The sequence below is a fragment of the Lingula anatina genome, chromosome 2 (genome assembly GCF_051362555.1).
Source record: "Lingula anatina isolate TDL-2025a chromosome 2, LinAna3.0, whole genome shotgun sequence".
In the NCBI taxonomy this organism is placed as follows: domain Eukaryota; kingdom Metazoa; phylum Brachiopoda; class Lingulata; order Lingulida; family Lingulidae; genus Lingula; species Lingula anatina.
Window position 1 is genome coordinate 26834859 of NC_141768.1, and position 22094 is coordinate 26856952.

The following is a 22094-nucleotide window of genomic DNA, read 5'->3' on the forward strand; positions in this document are numbered from 1 at the left end:
AGATTCAAACAGATTCAAATCCCCTCTTAAATATGTAAGAAGAAATGTAACAAACAACTGCACTGACTACAATGCCTGTAAGTATACTGCCAGATAATGCAATGGCAATATAAAACAATGCACATTATTGCAAACCAGATTTGAGAGTAATTCAAACAATGAAAAAAACTAGCAACATTATTATTCTATGCAGAAATACTGTAACCAGTGTATCAATATCTGGAGCAGAGTCAACATTTGGAAATGACCAGTATACCTGTGCATAGCACCAATAATTAATTTACAATGTTATCCATAGCCAGCTATGAAGGTGACACAACAATTGAACACCTTTTATCTCAACACACCCCAATTTCACACAAAACATTAATTTCCCTTTTTCAGGTTAATTCTAGTAAACAGCAACATACTTCCATTAGGTGCAGTTATCATGTCTTTGGAAATGAGTAAAACCTGCCTTAGAGGTGTCAAATCTCTTCTGTCAATAATTATTCGGATGATTGTTTGTACAACACTGGAAGATATTGTCAGTGGAATGTTCGTGGAATCACAGAAAATGGAACCACAGGACTAGCCGATTCCAGATTGACAGCCGTCATTAAACATTCACTGGCGGTCTCGAACTGCCCAACAGCCTCTAGCACTTTACCCAGTTCCTGCCTGGAAGAACAGATAGTCAAAAGGGAATAGTACAGCCTATGCACAAGTAATCTAATTCATGAAAATGAAATTGTATTTAGAGGTAAGACTTGAAAATGATCACATTTTCTTTGCAAAGATGTTGTTTTTCCTGATCTCCACTAGCTGCACTCATTTTATGATATCGGAAAACGAAGAAAAATGAGATTATTCGGTGACAGTGGCATAATTTGATAAATTGGGACTTAATCTGTAATTAAAATTGGACTTACTTATATCTGGAATAGTTGCTGATATTAATGAGTGACTAAACTGTTTGAATGCAATTTTAAGTTCTTTGATGAGATACGATTCCTATGTCATCAGGTAATTTAAGTCAGTCAGACCACATCTGGTTGAAGTTAAACATGGTTTGAGCCTGCCTTATGATGTAAACAGACCTTAGTTTCACAAGAAAAACTCAGTCAGTACTCTGGCTTAGTTGACTAGGATTTCCATGAGAGTGCTGTTACACTGTTCCTGATAGGGTAATATGTGTCCATGTGACCATGTAACCTTGGTAATCAAGTTCTTAGCCGGGGAATCTGAATTTATTTATTTATTTATTTATTTTTTTTTTTTTTTGTGAAACCAGGGCCAGGGTCTTACCAGGCTTGGTGTGAAGTAGGATCTATACTGACAGCATCTTTCAGCATTTTCTCTGCCATTGTGTAATGGCGTTGACCAGCTAGGAGCTTTCCCTAAAATCAATCAATCAATCCATCAATAACTTTTCCCTAAATTCAATCAATCAATCAATCAATCAATAATACACAACTTTTAATCAAATGACGAATTTCAAGTGTTTCACATCTGTTGCAACCAAAATGGCTCCATTTATCAAATCAAACATGAGCATGAACAAAACTGATGAAACTGGATACTGGTACTGATGACTAATGCATGCATTTCATATATACTTATATTACAGCCATGGTTCATAAAACCACATCTTTTACTTGCCACTATCAAATATTGATCATATTTTAATGAAAATGTAATTCAGTTTTAACAGAAAATGGTTTACTCAATAATACCTGCATTTGTTCTTCCACGAAAAAACCAACAACAACCGTTAATGATTAATGCTACCAATTTCACAGAAGGAAAATTCAAATAAATAACTAATACTATTCCAACTGGCTGCAATTGTTCTCACCTTTGGGACCAATTTTACCATTATAAAACCACCTGGTTGAGAACAAATCGCATCCAGCAACAACAGCACTTACCAGTCCTATGAGGCTCTTAATATGGGTAGGACTGATTGATATTGCACTTTCAAAACACATTTTGGCCTCTTTATACTGCTTTTTGTGGACATAGACTTTTCCTTTCTGAAACAAATATGGAAAAATATAGCTGGACAGATATTCGTTTTGTGTAGTTTCATATTAACAGAGGTTCACATAATAATGAACTTTTTTCAACCACCGTGTGGACAGCACACAAACTGCTGTCATATATTCCCACATGTGTGTGTATAAAGTAAATACAGCAGATTAGTTGCTGTATAAAACTGACAAATAAAGGAAAAATTAAATAACTGTGCTAGTTTTGCTGAAAAAACAAGGCAGCAGAGCTGTCAAATGTACTATGGTGATTACCATGCAATGTTTCACCATGAGTACCAAGGGTACACTAAAATTACATGTCTTACCATATATGCCACTTGATGCGACATAGGAAGTATACTGGCTGCTTCTGTCACACATGCATTTGCCTCTGCTACCCTGTCCATCCCAAGGTATAGCTCGCCTAAATCAGATAAACGATAATACTTTCATCTGTGTTATACAATTTCAAAATTAAGCCAGCATATAATCAAAACTAAACCAACATAAAAGCACTAGTAATTGTCATCAGTGATTCATATCTTGTGTGTTTCATCCTTTTTCATTTTAATTCTAACTACATATATATATTTTAAGATATACTGTACAAGGTGGGTATAAGATGCATTTAGGTGTGTGGCAGGACCCCAAAAATTTATATCTCTCATAAATGTTTCAATGTCCAAATGAAATAAACTTGAAACTGATTTTACAAGATGACCTCTAGGAAAACACATGCCTCTACAATATGCTCTGTTATAATCTCATTAAGAGTTAGTTCAATTTGTTGAAAATATTACTTTAAAGAGAAAAGTGACACTGCCATGTCTGTTTACTGTTGTATGTTCCAGTGTTGTGTTCCAAGACAAGCTAATATTTTACTGCTACTCTGATCATGAGTTGGATTGTATCGAACTTGAACCATTCTATTAATTTCAAAAACAAACTTGTTTGCCTTGCTTCATTAAAAGAAAATCTTCCAGAATAAAAGATGCCATAAGCTGTCTCATCTTGTAAAAGTTTTCATCTCTTATTCTTGAAGAATTTCTGAACAGTGTGAGCTTGAACTACTTTCAATTGTAGGCAAAAGTAAAAATTTAGAAATTTTTTGTAAAGCACACTTGACTGACTACAGTCTAGCAGATTTTGTTAAGTCAACTACTGGAGATAAGATAATTAAATATTAAATTTTTTGTGAGTGTGAAACTGGGAACCCTTTTGGGCTTAGATAGACACTACTATTGATATAAGTTAGTATGGTTTCAGTTGGGTTTACCTAAATGGACCCAAATTTGGGCTTGCAGCGTCCAGGACTGGTGTAACCCAATCTTGGGCATGAGGCTGCTGTTCATAGAGGACGCCACCTCTGACAGGGCCTGCTCCACTCTGGATGCTGCCATGGATTCGTGTACTGAACCTGCAAGACGAAACAAGACCCAATGCACTTTCACTCCTTGTCCACAATATCTGAAGATCACCAAGATTATGAAACAAGTTGATCAGTAAAATGCCTTGCCTATGATAACTGAATATATTCAAGGTTTTGAAATAAAACAGGAAATCAGTACATGTATTTAATATAGAAAATTTCAAGTTTCTATATTTCAAAAACTGAAATTTGAATGACAGAAAATAAATTGAATTTTTTACTCAGAAAATCAAGCAATTCCACGGAGAAGCCAATTATCTAAACGTGACAACTGATAAAGAAAATGACATTATAAGACATTAAGAAAAGAAAGATATCAATTAACTAGATGAGGATTCACAAGGGATCTGTGTTAATAACCCAGATGAACTAATCTCATAGTAATCATTTTGTGACAAGAGAATATTTTGTATTTTAGTGATTAATTACAGGCCCTAGGCAGGTGGAATTAAGGGGGGTTTAATAAGAGCTACATTTAGCCAGGAAAGGTCCACTCTGAATCAAAATTGGATTTAGGTTTTATGATCACACATATGTTTCATGGTAAAAAAAGATCCACATTTTCAGGAAAAGACCCCCCTCTCTCTCCCTCCCACCTCCACGGAATTGATACTGTGCCGAATTAAAAGAAGTATCCAATGGAAGAATCAGGAGACGCACAATACTTATATTCAACTCCAATATAAATCAAGAAAATGTTAATGCTTTTTGCCATCCACAATCAGATGCTGTGCTATCTTTGTATTCCCACCTACCCCTAGTCACGCTGACTGCTTATCTCTGAGATAAGGAAGACGTTACTTCGAAGAAGAAAAAAAAATTAAGTGTCTACTTCTAGCTTTAAGGACTAAAATATCCTTTGTTAAAAATTAGTATTATCAAGCTGAATCCAGCTAGCCTGCAGCAGATGTTCACAGGAAGGAATCTATCTGATCGGATTCACATTGCCCAATATTCACTTCCTTTTCCTCTGTATGTTGTTAGTAGGCCCTACATTCTAAAATTCAAGGTAGTCAATGACGCACTGGAAGTCAACCAAAAGACTGGACTTTTGTTTGGCCTCTCAAGAAGCTTTGGGAGAAGTTCATCATTTAATTTAGTTGTTTATGGTTCAGATAAATGGAAATAGGAGAACCAGAAATAAATATAAAAGATTGGCACCAAAACACCTAAAAATAAAGTTTCCATTCAATAAGGAAATGAATCCTCTCTAACTCATTATGAGAATAATATCATTAAGATAGAAAAAAAAATTGCCAAAAATAGAAAAAGTAATAACTAAAAGCTAATTTGAAACTGATTAAAATACAAGAAGACCAACTCCAGAGAAAATGATAAATGATAAAACACATCCATGTTACCTCTACCTGAATCTCTATCACTGAGTTCAGAGAGCTGTATTTGAGCCAGAGACCGCCGGTCAGTGGTCAGTCTGTCCAGCAGACCAGTACCACGCTGTTCACTGCAAAGACACAATATGAATACAACCATAAGATACTTGGGATGGCTTAGCTCCTCGCTGCCTTAAGGTAAGCAAGGGATGATTTCACAATAGAAATAAAAGAAGACCCAAGATTACTTTTTACTTTTAAGACTAAAATTTTCGTCAACTGCCAGCCAAGATCAACCAGTAGTAGTCCACTTCAAATTAAACTTTCCACTTGTTCTGTAAAAAGATATGCATGCTAATATTCTAAATCAAAAGTCATTCTTTGTTATAGTAATATATATTCACTCTGAACTTGAGTGGATTAAAATCTGAAGTCTATCAGATAGAACCCACTATGGGTCCAAAGTACTTTTGTGAAATCAGCCTGAAACCTTATTAAACACTTGTCCTTTTATCAAAAAAGGCTTTAACATAAAGATTGTAGTCCAAGGGGGATGCCTGGTAAGATAAAAGGGTGAATTTCCTTGCAGGAATCAGAGAAGAGAGCACTGGGGCTGAAGAAAAATTCAATTTTACAGCATGAAGATTAATATTTCTCAATCACTTACTTGACAATCAAAAATTGGTCGATTCAAACAGTTGCTGTGCTCAGATCTGATTTATATTGTGAGAGCACTTTTTACATAGAGTTTAAACAAAAAGTATGCATGACTAAATCCCATAACACAAAAGAATCAAACTTTATTAATGTTTCTATTAGCAGTGGAGTTTTTTTTTACATGTACAATTGCTTAAAAACTTACCTCTCTGTGGTGGATTCAAACATGTCCCTCCACAATAGCATTAACCGTTTACAAGTAGACAATGCTTTCTCAACACTACCACATACTTCTTCAAGTTTGGATTTGGTGAACAGCAAACTGGAAAAAAAAATCTCCAAAGTTTCCTCACAATATCTATCAGCTTCAGACTTAATTGAAATGCTATCTTTGAAAAACTGCCAAAGTTATGGAAATAGATTTTCAGCTCTTCTGATTATAGTCTATGGTTCTGAAAAAATAAAACTCTCATGACACCTGGCTTTTGGGGCTCAATTTCCTACACTTGATAGCAATGTCTTTATTGCAAATCATATATCCTTAATCAACATTTCAATGCAACGTACATCGATTTACCAGAGAAGAGGTAGTCAGGTAATGGTAAATGTCATGTTAGATTGTTAGACTTGGTGTATAATTTGCAACTGACAATGAAGGTATTCGAATTCTGGATCTGAGATTAGCACAGATCATTTAATAGTTATAGCATGTTTTGCAAGCTCAAGCAATAAAAATTTTCAACTGTACATTTTTTTTCTTGATATACAAGAACTTACAAGATGTTTTTACTTTAAAAAGGCAGTTTGCATATTGAATTGAACTGAAAGTTTCTCTCACTCTTTTTGTGTTTAAGTGCAAGTATGTGTGTTCATGTACATTTGCATATGTGCGTGTATCGAAGCACACCACATGCAACACACATTGAAGAGCTTGAAAGGGGGGAGGGTCCTAACACTTTAAGACCGTATTCAGATTGAATCCATCACACCAGCTGGATCGATTCAACTCTGCAGGTGACTCTTGGTAAATTGCAATCAGAATAATCAGCTTCATTGTCTGACATGCCTCCTTGAGTAGCTTGGGGGTAATTAACTTTCATGTGTGCTAGGCTTAATTACCCCCTAGCAGTATGAGGCGGCGTGTCAGACATTTAAGCCAATGACAGTGATTGCACTTAGAAAAATCTCCTGCAGAGATGGTTCGATCTAGCTAGTGCGATGGGTTTATCTGAACACTTCCTTAAGGTGCATTCACCATAAATCTATAGCACTAGCTAATTTGCACTCACTCTAAGGGGACTCTCATTGAATTTAATCAAATTAACTGATAAACAAGCATCCTCCTGCAGTTGAGTGGAGTAAAAATAAATGGTGATAATACGAATACATTGTAATCAAGAGGAGGCGTGTTGATCTCCTTATCCCCATGGACAGTTTCACTGTGAACACACCCCTATAGACCAGTGGCTACCTGAAATCCTCAGGATACTCCTGCAATGCAGCATTGATCATATCCAGTGCCTCCTCATCCCTCTTCTGGGCAGACAACAGCAGAGCCAGGAGGTGTAGGGAATGCAGGTGGTCAGTCTGTAACTGCAATGCCTGCTGGACATGTTTCAGAGCTTCTGGAATCTGTGGGGAAAATGAAACTGCAAATGTTATTAGGGTCCAAGACGAGGAGGGCTGTGTGCACTGTAATTACTGTTACAAGAAAATAGTCTTAATAGTTGTGGACCGGAGGAATTGGGTGTGTTGCTTTCCCGGGTGACTGGTAATGACATTAAGTTAGGGGGAAAAATAAATTAAAGAAATTGTGTTTATAGCACAAGGTCATTGCACTCCAATATTTGTTTAAAGTAATTGCACAATCCCTCACCTCCCTCAAAAAAGAGAAACAAAAATAAAAAAAAAATCAAATTATCTTCACACTTTATGGTCACAATTTGAATCCCCTCAAATAAGTAGTACCAAAGAAACAATCAAATATCAATAACCATCTAAACACAATGACTAAAGCATTATCATTGCTGAAATTAGCCTGGTTATCTCGACTACCAAATCTGCAAATTCCAAGAACTCTCATCATTACAGGGTCAAGAGGGCCAGAGTCATTAAACCAAACCACCATCAAAATGTCAGAAATGTCAACATTAAGAACAATAAGAATTCCCCCGCATTCAATGGACAATACTCCTCCCTTCGCCCAGACCACTGCGCTATCTATTTCATGCGTCATATCATAAAATGACACTCACATTTGAGTGGTTAGTTTGCTTTGCAGATAATACTATACCCTTTGTTTCCCAACACTGACCGCAATTTCACACTATCATAGAGTGTTTAAGTATGTGAAGTGGGGTTATGTGTGGTGATTTTCCTAGCAATTAAATCTCGCAGCCGAGATATAATCCATTTAATGGCACATGTAGAGGAGGTGAGACCATCAGGGGATAAAGCAGCTTCCTTTGATGTGGAGCCAGCCATACTTAGTTCCCGGATTGGTAATTGGCTGATCATCTGTTCTGAATGCGCTCTTAAACTGCTGGGCCCAGTTTCATTATGGCTAGATAGCGCTATCCTCTGGATAACACTATCCTTTGGATAACATTGTTATCCTCTGGACAGTTATCCTGTAGGTAAAGAAATGTTTACTAAACACTAGATACTTATTTTTGTCTCTGATATTGCTTTCCGTTGGTTAAAGAAGGCTGCTATCCTCAGGATAACAATTTTATCGAAAGGTGAGTGTAATCCATAGGATAGCGCTTTCCAGTGTTGATGAAACTGGGCCCTGATCTCTAAAAGGCCATTCAGAATGAGAAGAGCTGAGTGCTAACCAGGTCACGACCTAAATATGGCGGACCTACATGAAAGGTATACTGCTTAAACCTGTAAAGGTTTCTCCGCCTCTCACACGGCTCCCCACATGTCATCCCTCGACCGGTTGAATTGAGCCAAGATTCAATTACTGTGTCCCTGCAGGGACGATGCGTGGAGAGGCATTTAAGAGGCAGGGAGACCATTACAGGATTAAGCGGTCTTCCTTTCATGTATGTCCGCCATATTTAGGTCGTGGCCTAGCTAGCACTCAGCTCTTCTCAATCTGAATGGTCCCTAAAATGAGGGAGACATGCAATGGCATAAATAGACTGTGCCCCTCACCACTCGGGTCTTCACTTAGGCAATGCAGATAGACACAGGCAATGACAATGTGTACATATTACACTACAGCATCTGTAAATAAAATAGTCAAAGACCCCATGAAATAAATTCTGACAATAATTCTTCCTCACATTAAATCTCTGAATTGTCTCTGTAAGTGGGCAATAATAATAATAAAAATAATAATAATAATAATAATAATAATAATAATAATAATAATACACTTGCATCTGTGTGTGTGTGTGTGTGTGTGTGTGTGTGTGTGTGTGTTTTTGTCTCAAATCTGTGTAATAACAGGGTGAAATACCTGTGGAATACATTTGCTAAGTGTTCTTGATAACTGAGCTTACTGGGAAAATTATTGTCTCTCTTAATATAGACTCATATTATAAAACAGAATCCCAGGTGCATCTCTCTATCTATGAATTTCCTCAAATGCAAGCATTTTCCTGTGAGGAGTATTAGAATGTGGGCCTATCAGTTTGTGGTAATATACTTTTGACAGTTAAGACAGAAGAGTTAAACACTTGGAACTAGCGGCTCCATATGGGGTCTGGGAATTCCTCAATTATATGAGCCACGGTCTGGGGCAAATACCGCATGCTTCAGCCTAAACTGAATTAACTTCACAGTGAAATTATAGAATAATAAAATATCAAAACTGACAGGGCAGATAATAAAAAATGGGAGGGTACCTTGAACAGACAACACTAAAATGTGAAAATAGTTTCATTGGACCTTAGTTTTGATAGTCAAAAAGGTTTCATTTAGGCCACACTTTTTTATTTTTATGGATGACATCCTGCACTGCGCGCGCACTAATTTTCGTCCGTTCTCCAAAAAAAAAAAAAAAATCCTGCCCCCCCCCCCCCCCCCCCCCCCCCCCCCCCCCAAGGAAGTCGGAAAATGCAATCGGCAATCCTCGGCTAATTCCGCAAGCTCCATACTGTCATTGTCGACTGCGGAGACATACAAGTAGTTCCGAATGTGGAAAATGAGCTTTCTGCGCATGCGTATTATCACCACGTGGAAATATGGCCACTTTGCCGTCAAATTCATCTCTAGCATTAATTGATATTGGACATGGAGATATCACCTTTTTACAATTATACGAAAGGCTGGCCGCGGCCAGCGATCATCGCTCGGAAAATTTCAGTGACATTCTGTCCAAAGCAGCACATACCAGGTTTTTTTGTAGCGAAAAAAGGGTCGACAAGAGCGTCGTGGTATTTGGTGGATTGAAGGTTGGACAGGCCACCCGATAGTTGGCTGCTATGTGTGAGTCGAAGTAGACAATGGCATCGTGCCAAATTACCTTTTTTCGATTTGGTAGTAGGAAGCATAGGCCTATCTTTGCTTCATTTTTTAAACAATTCTGTGAAGTGTTCACAATGCTTTAATTTTCTGAGAGTACAAATAAAGACACGTTGTTTATTTGATATTTGTTTTATTGATTGCTATACCAACAGAATGCATGAAATAACCTTAAATAGATTTGGTAATATGCAGCATATATATTCATGACTTTTTACCTTTCTACGAAGAAGGCCCTATTCACAATGCTTTAATATTTTGAGAGCATGGATAAAGACATGTTGTTAGTTTGATATGTGTTTCTGTGGTAAATTAGTGTTTCCAGCTGTGTACTGAAAACATAACTTTTCTTAAGCAGTTTTTTTTTTTTTGGACCGTTTTTTTTTTTTTTTTTTCTCCCGCTCGCACCGATTTTTGGGTCCCCAGAGGATGTCATCCATAAAAATAAAAAAGTGTGGCCTTATGATAGATCAGGATCTATCATTATAAATGAAACCTTTTTGACTATTAACACTAAAATGGTATATGCCACATCACATATATTAAGCATATATTAAGTTTAAGTTAACAAAGCTGATCATTTGGTTTATAAGTGTGACTTACTGTAAGTTAGCATCAAAATGGAAATTAGATTTTTTTGTTCATATTTTTTACAATGGATATTTCCATTAATGTTGTTTTTTATGCTTAAAAATCAATCGCACTGAGTTGGACACTCCCTTCGTACTTCAAAACCCTACAATTTAGCTACTTTGCCCATTAAACATCACATATGTTTTAACAACCTAACAATAATAACCAACCCCTATCAATTTTGCCTGACCTTCTTAGATGTAACAGTAACTGAGCTGATGTCTCGTAATGATACAAAAGCTATAAAAAAGACTTGACTATCATACATATGGTGCAACTTAATAAAATATGACTATGGATATTGACAATATATCATACCTTATAAACCATTAAGATTCCTAAAACTTAATATAATGCTTATCCAAAGCTTGTTTTGGTGGGACATATTTACAAGCTTTGGAAATTAACACCCCGAGGTTCAGATTCTTGCAAAAAATCAACTAACTAGAAAATAGGGAACACAGAACATTAAACTTTGTCTTTGTCACCATTTTACATCTTTATACTACACCAATTACAAAAGCTTATTTCTAATAACTAGTTTCCAGTAACATATTTCCAAATAAAAATGTGAAAACATGTTTAAAAAAAAACAAAAAATAAGTAACTACCTAAATATACTTTGTCATAATGTACAGACAGATTTTTTCCCATGTTGTCAAAATCATAAAATCATTTTGATTGTTCAGTCTTTATCATGAGAAACATACGTAAATTGATAATGACATTTTAAAAAATGCCTATTATGTTCCAATTTAGTCACTGCCAAGAAAGTTCAAAGTGCAATGATCACCACATTTAATGTTCAAATTAATCTTCATCTAGCAATTATTTTGTGTAATGTGTCCAACTGAAAAGATTTAACACAATTACTTCGTTGAATCGAATTTTCAATTTCAGTTATAACTATAAGACATGCATAAACAGTTTTGGGGCACTGAAACTGCAACAGTCAAACAACTTAATGGTATTATAACGAGAAGATAAAAAACAACATTTACTAGTAACAGAAAGAGATACATAATCCCATGCATGGAAATTGAATACAAAAGTACAATTATATGTGTTGCATGCTACCAAATTAACTGAAGTGTGTGTGTGTGTGTGCATGCGTGTGCACACATGCACATGCCTGTGGAAGTGGAAGAGCACAGGTGTTTGTGTGTGTTTGCTGAACTTCTGCTCTGCTGTCTTTCAAGTCAACACATCTTTATTCTAAACAAATCAATAGTCACCTGAGCACCTTTGCAATAGCTATCTTACTGGAAAACATTTTTCAAACCAATCTGAATATTTCACTAAATAAGAGATGGAGAAAAGTTTTGAAAGTTTTAAAAGTTTTGTATGCAGGGCTTGATGACAATAAGGGTGACTGAATTCATTCTCTCCTTATTTCCAGTTCATGATTATAAAATAGATAAATACCCATTAATATCTTAATATACTGTAGGCAAACCATGTCTAATATAGTGAACTGGTCTCATTAGTAGGATACAGTTTCATTTACATGACCAAAGGATGAGAAACAGGTGGTGTTAAATATTAAAAAAATTTTTTTTCAAAGTCAGTCACAATTTCCTTTTATTTCAGCCACTAACAAAGCAACTTGGAAACTTCAATCAGTTTTCAAGCTATTTTTCAAAGTCTAACAAACACTGATGATCAAGGTGAAATGGAGCAATCTAAAAGATATTCATAAAACTTCCCAAAGTTGGAAATTGATTTTTTTCATGGACCTAACCAACAATGTTGCCAATTTTATTACCAAAGGATAAAAGCCAAGTCATTAATTTCAGGCAAATCAACCTTTTCACTGATAAAATTAATGTTAACTTAACTGCAGCAACACTGTCGTAATGATAGGAGTTATCTATAGTATTCACATAATTGCTTACAGGCAAAAGCAGGCATAATGCTGAGTGCTTGTTAACTTTCCAACCCCATTACCAACAGGAGAAAGTCCTAAATCTAGTCTACGCTAAATCTGAATGCTCTGATGCATTTTCTTTTGTTCCACCCCTTCTCTAAGACAACATGCTATATGAACAGGTTTGTTTCACTTTCTATTCGCTCACATTCTATGCCATTTCAAAACTACACTTGGGGCAATGGCATCAATCAATTTCATAGGAGCCCGTCTGCCTGTCTCACATTAAGAAAAGCCAACTACTCACTTAAAATCAAAGTCTGTCAAGGAAATACCACTAATAAGACATTATGGCTATTAAATGGTGAAAATCTGCTGGAAAGTCTCTGGGAGAAGAGATGGTTTCATTTGTTGAATATTGAGATAACATTCTTTAATAGGCTAACTGGCATAAATGCTTCAGATTAAAAGGGCTCAATGTCAAAACTTGTTCACAAAACAGGTAAAACGGAAATGCTTTTTCCTCTATGTTGGCACAAATTAGTTAACATGTCTATAATAGACAAATTCACTGAGCATGGTCTGAGAAACTACTCAAAGAGCAATTGAAGTGCTTAACTGGAATACAATAAGTATTCAAGATGAAAATCTATGTATCCTAAACAAGGGTAACCAGGATTTACAATGTAGGCCCAAAAGTGTGCAAAAACTGTAATCAATATCATCATAGTATCATCGGCAACATGTCTATCCACATACACAAGTCTTCCATCCAATTCTGGATCTTAGCAAGTGTATCTAGAAAAATACAATTTTTTCTTCCATATTAACTTCTGCTGATGAAACAATGTGCATTTTCTATAAGTAGTCCAACAGCTGCTAGTGCTGATTCAGGAGTTGCACCCAATATATGTTTTATCTTTATTAAAAGAGAGAGGAAAAAAGTGGTTACCAGACAGATTCAATATTTAGTAATTAAAGCAGAACTTGTAAACACAACTAAGGGAATGCTCCTTGAAGTAAATTCAATTTCAAAAGACCTAAAAGATGTATTTTGGTTTGGAATTTTCTTCTTTCCAAGGAGGGTCTTCAATCATTTTAAAAATAGATTTATCTATGCCCCTGTCAAATGACTGAAGGTTACAGGGAGGGGGGGAAGGGGGGGGGGTCTTAGACTCATCATTTTCAAAACACCAAGATTATTTTTGGTTGTAAACAGATTTGTTTTCATATTTTTTGTTTTGACATTGATCCTTCCTGATGCCATTTGACATTGAAGGCTGACTTTTCCCAAGCAAACAAACAACAGAATATTGTCCATAAAACTGGTGATGTCAAAGCAATAGAACTTATTATTTTTGTTCTCTCGTTTTTCTTTATTTTAAAGCCTTATTAAAAGGAGGGAAGTGATGCATCTTCTTCACGGCTTACCTTGTGATATGAAAAGACAGAGCAACATTTATCACTTTTTTCTCTATGACTCATATCAAATGATTTCTCTTCACTTTTGAACAATAGTAATCAAACACCAATATTAAGTCAGGATCTAGCACAGCACTATAAGGCCAGAACTGAGAGAATTTTGTGTTTTGAGCAAACATGTTGAATGTCATAAAGAATACTGATTAACACCAAGAATTCTAATTAATATGGTGTCAAGTCACCAAAGAGAAAAAAATCCTAACGAAATGTTCCCTCAAGAAAAATCAATCATGCAAACCTATCCAATGCAAGATAAAAAAGAAATCTTTTAAAGAACCATTGTGAAACCATAAAAATGTGTTAAAAGAGGGGAAAAAAGGTCATCTTGTGTTCAATTAGGCTGGTTTACAAGTAGCAGATAAAGGTCATCAAAGACTTCCAGTTCACTCACTCAAAAGACATATTTATATAGGTGCCAGCGGTAACATTTGACTGTACAAATACAAATGTCACAATCCTCCTGGTGAAAATCAATAAATAAATTAAAATAACAGGGAAAAAGACAGCAGTTACATAACACACAAACAGACACAGATTGGGAGTTAGATAACATAAGCAAACACTCAGTGTTTGAATATTGGAAACAGTGTGCTTACTTGTTAAATGCAGCCAGAGCTTTTCTTTGCAGTTCTTGTCTTGTTGTTTGAAGCTTGACTTCATTTCCTTTTAGTGCATATCCAATCCCCAGGGCTACATGCCCCCTAGCAGCATAACTCTGTACCCCCATACTGGAAGCCTGTTTAGCATGCTCTATGCCTTCATCGACCTGTAAAAAAAAATAATAATAATAATATAGGTCAATAGGTGTGCGGGTGTGTAAGTAGTATGACATGGTTAGACAGCAAACTAAAAAATATGAGTGAAAAGTAAACACGAATGTACTTGAAGCACCTCAAAATCTCATTAAAAAAATACAAGGCCAACATATAAAATTAAATGAATGAAGACATCTGTGACTTTAAAAACAGAAGTCACACCAACATTAAAAACAAATCAAATGAAAAATTTAGACAAAGCTGACATTAGGAAACAGTCAAGTGTAATCAAAATCTGTTTCATTAAATATTCTGTACAATTATTAGCCCCTTACATACATACATAAAAAATACATTTGGTTTATACTATTATATGTTTTTCACTCAAAATTAAAAACAAAACAAAACAAAACCAGCAAAGATAAAACATGACTCATCCATAAAAACATAAACATTTGGCTTGTGCCGTTTTTCTTTCAAAAATATAAACAATAAAACGATAAGACAAAAAACATCCCTTTATGTACATTTACCGTGTGCATGTAGTCCAGACACAACCTGGCAGACATCAGGGGGACCAGGGGATTCTTTGGGTCGATTTTGGCACATTCCTCCAATACCAACAGAGCTCTGGGATACTGAAATAAAAACATAAAACTACAATTCTACCATTTTAATAAGACTTTTTTACTGCAAAAAAAAAAAAATAATAATAAATAAATAAATAAATAAATAAAATAAAATAAATAATAATAATAATAATAAATAAATAAATAAATAAAAATTTCAAATAAAAACAGAAATTGGACAATAATTTGCAGGAAAGGAGACTTAAATGTTATATGACTGGAAAGAGTCTGTAAATAAATATGCCACTATAAATGCATCTTTCATAGGATGTGGACTCATTTTTATGCCAAAGGTAAGATCAAGTAAGGTGTGGGAATTTTAAATCAGACTGGGTTCAGCTAGTTGTGGGTGTACCTCAAGAGACATAATTATGCCTTATCCTTTTTTACAGCCATGATGAATTATCTTAAATAGGCCTGTGGCCAGCAATTTCAAAAGGGGGGGGGGGGGGGTCTTTGTATGAAAAAGTGGACCATTAACCATGACACCTTCATGTACCTAGATAAAATTTTACCCAGTGGAGACCTTTTCCACCCCCCTGGCTATGGGCCTCTTAAAACTTGCTGTGAATATATTAAAATTTGCAGATGAAAATGTGTCAGTTTGGTCAAAAAGCACTGCTAACACAGGTGCTAGGACAAATGTACAACTGAGCTGGTGAAAGTGAAGCTGACTGCAAAGAAAATCAAATGCATGGATTTTAACTTTAATATAAAACACCAAATTCATCAAAAGGTGGCAATAATGCAGAAAGAGTGCACACATTTAAATTACTAGGCATAATTTATCTGACCTGAAGAGGATGAAACATGGAAAATCAATGCATGTTGCATGTATTCCAAGTCTTGTGCCAAACTTTTCTTTTATCTTAGGCACTTTAAAAGGACCAACCTGACAACTCAAGATATATTAGTCATATATCTGTCAATAACTAGATCAACTTTAGAATATGCATGTCCTGCATGGGGACCCTGGGAACAACTTAATTGCTTGGAGTCTGTCCAAAAAAGGACTCTCAGAAATAATTTTCCAGGTAAGTTACAATGAAGACCTTCATGCCAGTAACTTCATTCCCCTGGGAGGAGAGGAGAGACACTTTATTGAAGAAACTTTATGTAAAAAAAATAAATAAATAAAAAAAGAAGAGAAAAAAATTAGGAGCTGTGAAAAGTAAGGTCACTTGCTTCAAGCAAGGCATGTGACAAAACTGAGAAATAACTGAGAGATAACAACAAGTTAAAACAGCATTTTAAGCGATCCTTGATAACACAAAGCCTTATTAAAGTTTTTAAACATATTGGTCCAAATTGTTTTAAAGCTTTTATCAACTCCCAGCATCCAACATTATTTTGTAACTTGACATGTAGTAAATTATATTTATATAGATATTTAGATAAGTTATACATTTTACTTAAAATTGTCAAATTTCTATCTCAGGGTTGCAGTTGAGGAAATATTATTTTTTCTTTAATTTTTTGACATATCTATAATAATAATAATAATAATAAAAAGAATACGATTCAAACAGCAAAAAGCTAAAGTTTGTAAAAAAGAATACTTCAATGCTACATGTCATAAAATAAACAGGGCTTCTATGATATTATATGAATAGTTTTTTAATACATTTACAAATAATTTAATTGGAATACCACAGACTACTTTCATATATCCCCATTGTCCTAGTAGTTACCATTTCAACCTTCACGTTGTCCATTACACTGAAAAATTTACCATTCCAGACACTATCAGTAATAAAAAAAGGATTCATTCAAACAAATCAAATCAAATATATACACTCTAACCACCCTCTATTAAAAAGCCAAATACCTTTTCTGCACATATGAGGGAAAGTGCAAACTGGTACCAAACATGGAATTCATCAAAGGAAAACTTCAGCGCCCTCTCCAATGACTGAAACAAATGAAATGGTCTTATAGACAAAACATCACTCTTACACTCATAACCATTCTCTTTATGAAAAGTGAACTATTACAGACAAACAAATTAATAAGATTTAATATTATCAATATCCTTATTCCAAAACAGACATTTCATTATGATTTTTATCTTCAGCTAAAACATTCTTAAAAAGATAATAAAAAATCATCACGATGACAACAATTTCTCACAGTAAATATATAGACCTTAAAGGAAAAAATAAGTATTATTACTGATGCACCTCTGAAGATCTACTTTACAGATGTCATATGCAAGCTTTCAGCTCCTAATCTTCTTTGGGGATTATGTAAAAAAAAGTCAATATAATATTCACCTGTGATAACTGGAGATATTGCATTTTCTTCACTAACACAATGGTGAGCAGGTCGTACACAGCACAGGCATTGTGGAAGGAGTGCTCCTTGGTTTCCTGCACCTCAGGAGATCTCTCTAACACAGCTGCCTTGCTGGCCTGGAATGTACAGTTAATAGTTGGTTAGCTGAGAGAACACTTTCACTAGCTCTGCATTCAGTCAATATAAAGCATGATTTATATAATATTTACAATCAAGTGCAATGAGAAATTGTAAGGTAATTCCTAGTCTCAGAGTAATAGACTGAGAAAGTTGGACAACACGAAGAAAAATAATTAAGGTAATATTTTTTAAGAACAAGTCAATTGTGTTTAAATGGGGGAGGGGAGGGGTCAATGTCTTCTAGGGTGGAGAACACGACCAGTGATTAGGGCCTGGAATTCTAGGTGAAAATACCAGATTAGTTATTCTCTGATGAAAACAGCTCACATCACATCTGAAGATATTTTGGTAGTTATATCTTACAATTTCTCATAGCTTTTGATAAGTATATCATTCATGTTGGTTATGTATGTTCCTTAAAAGAATCTCTTGTAATGATAAAGAGTGTATTCATGCGTGGGTGCATACACTAGTTTTTTTTTGAAAATAATAGTAAAAAAAAAAATATATATATATATATATATATATATATAGTGTTACAGTGAAAACAAAATTAGAATGTCTACAGTCAGGCTAAGAACTCTGACCAACAAACATCTCACCAGAGATTCTGCAATAATCAGTAACAGCAAGCACTCTTCATCTCTCTGCTGAGGTCTAAATCGACTGAAGAATAAAATACAATCATCATAAACCATCATGCATATTTTTCCTAATATTTTTATATTCCAAAACAAAAGCTACACTCAGTTTTAAAGCTACACATGAAGTCAAAGCTTTGCTATTAAGCTTGACCAAAATGCTTTCATGTAGTTTCGAATAGCATGTCAAAGGGTGTCGTCTCATACTTCAGGAAAAACAATGTTTGAAGTGATATTTTTGGCATTCTTTCTGTCCTATATATATGACCTTTAGTTGTTCTCATCCAGTCTTGTTTGAAATTTATGTTATTGCATGTGCTGTAGCAATGCATCATATATTACTACATCATTTGGCAGACATTCATGAACTAGGAGGATTGATAAATGGGTCAAATTTACAACCAGAAATTTGAAGATTAAGGTTCAGTTTTAAAACTATTTTTTTGGCTGCCCAAGGGATTACTTATTTGGTTTATCCCTTGGCATGTTGAATTTATTTGAGTTGTATAAAAAACTAGCAAAAGTTGTTTATATGTGTCATATGGTATCCCCACACTCGCTTCATGTGTTACTTTAACGTGTATATGCAAATCCCTTAAATACCTTGAACCAACATATCTTCTAGGCTCTAATGTATTTTCTCCAAGTTTTTTCCTGCCTGTAACATTCTCTGGTGGCATGTAGGTTTTATCACAAACACCCCTTAAAAGAACTTCTGCAAGCTGTCTTGCTAGGGTCTGAAAAGAAATTTCAATTGATCAGCTGTCTTTTTATGTCTTGCTTAATGAAAAATAACACAAGTGTGGTTCCAGCACATATCTTTCTAGTATTATTCTATATATTCCCAAAAACAAGATAAATAAATAAATAAATAAATATTAAATGAAAAACAAATAAAAATGTAATTCCACTCAGAATAAAGCCAATGGTTAAATGTCTAGTTCATTAGGGATTTCAAAAGATATTCATTTTGTCTTTACACACTTGAAACAAAATGTTTACCATTCTCATGCTTTGTGTTGATCTGGATTCCACAGCTGTTAGGAGTTCTCTAAAGGCTCCAATACCTCGATTGAGCTTCCTAAAAGTTTAAGAGAAAATCAAATTATTTCAATGACAAAATAAAATCATAATTACAGCTGCAGCCATAAACAAGCTCAGTGAAATGGCAAATATATCTAAAACTTTGCTGCTCTATGATATCACCAAGCTAAATACCAACCTTATTAGTTGAAAATAATTTTCATTCAATATTTTAAAATACTTACAACAGCAGTTAATTTTAATTCATATTCAAGAAGACAATAAACCTACAGTCTATCTTAAATGTGCAAGTTAACATAACTTTAAGTGTCAGATAATACTCTCACTCACCCTTGAGAAATATACAGTATGGGAGACTTCTGTAGAGCAGTTTCTAGTATTGTTCCAATACCATTCTGCGAAGTAGAACTCCAAGACCCACTATAAGATCCACTGCTACTGGGCACAGCTTGGGTCAGCCCCTTGTCCATCTCTTGTAAATGGACAATGGCAAGATCCCCTGCCTTCTCATAGTAGCCAACAATTCTTTCATTGTGTTCTTGTTGTTTGAGTGGTGTGGTGGCTGTTGGGGGTGGCAATTTCTCTAAACACATACCTGAAACAGGTGTATTAATAACCAATATCAGCATGTTAATGTCTTGTTGCATTACTCACTACAAAGTGTTATCAAGCAGGTTAAAAGCGGTTATTAAGGAATTACACTGCAAGATAAGATAATGAACAATTCTGTCAATAAATCTGTCAATATTCTTACCCTTTATGGCAAATGCTTCTGCAATGATCTTGAGCATTCTTGTTGAGACATTTTGTACACTGAGAGTATCTAAACCCAGATCTCCCAAACAGTCCAAGGTCTTCTTGTACTCTGCCATCACAAAATATGCCTTCGCCAGGAGGAGCTGAGCTTCTTTTTTGAGTTCAGGCTGGCAAATAGAGAAGAGTTTATGGACAGTTCAACCATGTGCTTAATATACTATATTTTTAACATACCAAGAAAATAAGAGCATTACTTGTTTCACAAGAATATTTTGATTACTTATATATGTTGCTCATATACTATTTCTTATTAACAGAAATTTGTAAAAGAAATAGTAACTTACTCTTAAATGAAACCCTTTGATGGCCTCCTTCAAGTGATTTTCAACTTCACTGAGATCTTCTTTAGCTTTAGCTATTGACTGATCATCTGTTTTAGATACAGCGGAGTATTCTTCAAGTTGTTTTTCGCCCATGAGGAATTTGGTCAAAGTTTCTACAAACACAAAACATACAAAATGACATAAAACTATTCACAAAAGTCATGCAAGATTTTAAGGCAAATAAATAAATATATACTTTTCAAAAAGCACCTGGCATAGTGAATGGTACCATGCGAAATAATGTGTTAGCGCTATTATTTACATTTTCCATATCTACTATTCTGTTAATGCATGAAAGATATCAGTAAAGATCACTTTTAAATTATGTTCTGTTAGCAGATCTGCCCAAACGTGAATGGTCTAAGACATCAAACTGCTGAAAGACCACCAATTTTGCTAATGACAGTATTGTGAATGATTTTGCTATATACAGTATTGTAAATGAGATTTCAGAATTCACAAAGTGGGTCAAATTATGCTTCCCTCCCAGAACCAAACAGTGCAAAAAATCATGTATTGAATGGAAGTTGCTTCAAGGTCCATGTGGCCTCCTTTTTGTATTCAGAAGTTTATTAATGGCAGATTCCAAAAGGCTTATGATTTAATGGCAGCATATCTGGTAGATGACCAGATTAACCTGACCTCATTCACCATCAATGGCAAATTGGTTGGCTTTCCAGCAGTGTGCATCTTGAGGAAATGAGCAAGCAAAAGATTTGACAGCTTCAAACACACATCTCAGTCTTTAACTGACCATCACCTCACAGATAGGTCAGGCCCATAGCCAGGGGGGGTTCGGGGGGTTCAAAAGAACCGCCCCTTTTGCTGGGAAAAGGTCCATTCTGGGTAAAATGTGATCTAGGTAAATGAAGTTTTTATGGGAAAAGGTCCACTTTTTCAGAAAAAGAACCCCCCTTTTGAAATTGCTGGCTACGGGCCTGTAGGTGAACCTTTGTAAATTATTTATATATTTAAAACCATAATTTCAAATCTAGGAAATGTTGAAGGCAGTGAGAATTACACCGTAGGCCAGCTACAGAGAAGCAACCATATGTTAAACACGTGCATTAATTCAAAAATAATACCCTTTTGTTGACTAAAACTAAGTGGGATTTCTAAAGGCATTCCAACATACAATGTTATTTTCATAAATAAGGAGGTGCACAGCTTTCACAAGGCTGACAAGCCGGTGGGCGCAAGCCGGTCGCTTGGACGGAGATTATTTACATTGCAATCTGTTTAGCAAAAGCAATAAAATCATGTCATATCCCTTACCAAACCCGGGCGATCTATTAGATAGCTGTGTGGCCAATTCAAATGCCTTAGACCAATTAGCTTCCCCTCGAGCACGTTCTAGTTCGCTTTCAAGCCGAGCGACCTTCGTTTTCGCCGCCATGTTTATTGTGAATTACAAAGTAGGTCGACTTTTAATCGCAAAAATGTAAGTGGAGAAAAAAATGAAAATTTCAGTTATTTTCATACAGTTAGTCCAATACCATATACTTTGCTTGCATAAAACTAGATATTTTTTGTATTTACTAAGTTTATAAGTAAATTGATAATCCAGCAAAAAAGAAACCATAT

The 22094-nt window shown here is 35.1% G+C and overlaps 1 protein-coding gene across 1 annotated transcript; it reads right to left on the reverse strand.

Annotated features, from left to right (window-relative positions):
- Positions 1 to 162: 162 nt before the first annotated feature.
- LOC106152476 (tetratricopeptide repeat protein 7B) lies at positions 163 to 21919 on the reverse strand. The gene is made up of 19 exons (XM_087003222.1): positions 21786 to 21919; positions 20472 to 20623; positions 20126 to 20294; positions 19702 to 19966; positions 19330 to 19408; positions 18931 to 19064; positions 18289 to 18352; positions 17545 to 17682; positions 17100 to 17183; positions 15176 to 15280; positions 14483 to 14653; positions 6901 to 7121; positions 5635 to 5751; positions 4809 to 4903; positions 3289 to 3429; positions 2339 to 2436; positions 1911 to 2015; positions 1288 to 1379; positions 163 to 660 (listed from the first exon to the last, which is right to left on the reverse strand). Exons 1-19 carry the CDS (start codon positions 21904 to 21906, stop codon positions 528 to 530), a joined length of 2484 nt encoding a protein of 827 aa, XP_086859348.1. The 5' UTR covers positions 21907 to 21919; the 3' UTR covers positions 163 to 527.
- Between the last annotated feature and the right edge of the window lie 175 nt (positions 21920 to 22094).

Excerpts from the sequence above, each read along its gene's own strand:
- LOC106152476 (XM_087003222.1), bottom strand. The coding sequence starts at position 21,906 with ATGGCGGCGAAAACGAAGGTCGCTCGGCTTGAAAGCGAACTAGAACGT. Across the intron at positions 19,967-20,125 it reads AGAAGCATTTGCCATAAAGG|GTATGTGTTTAGAGAAATTG; the intron begins GTAAGAATATTG and ends CACCTGTTTCAG. Across the intron at positions 17,683-18,288 it reads TGATTATTGCAGAATCTCTG|GCCAGCAAGGCAGCTGTGTT; the intron begins GTGAGATGTTTG and ends TGTACATTCCAG.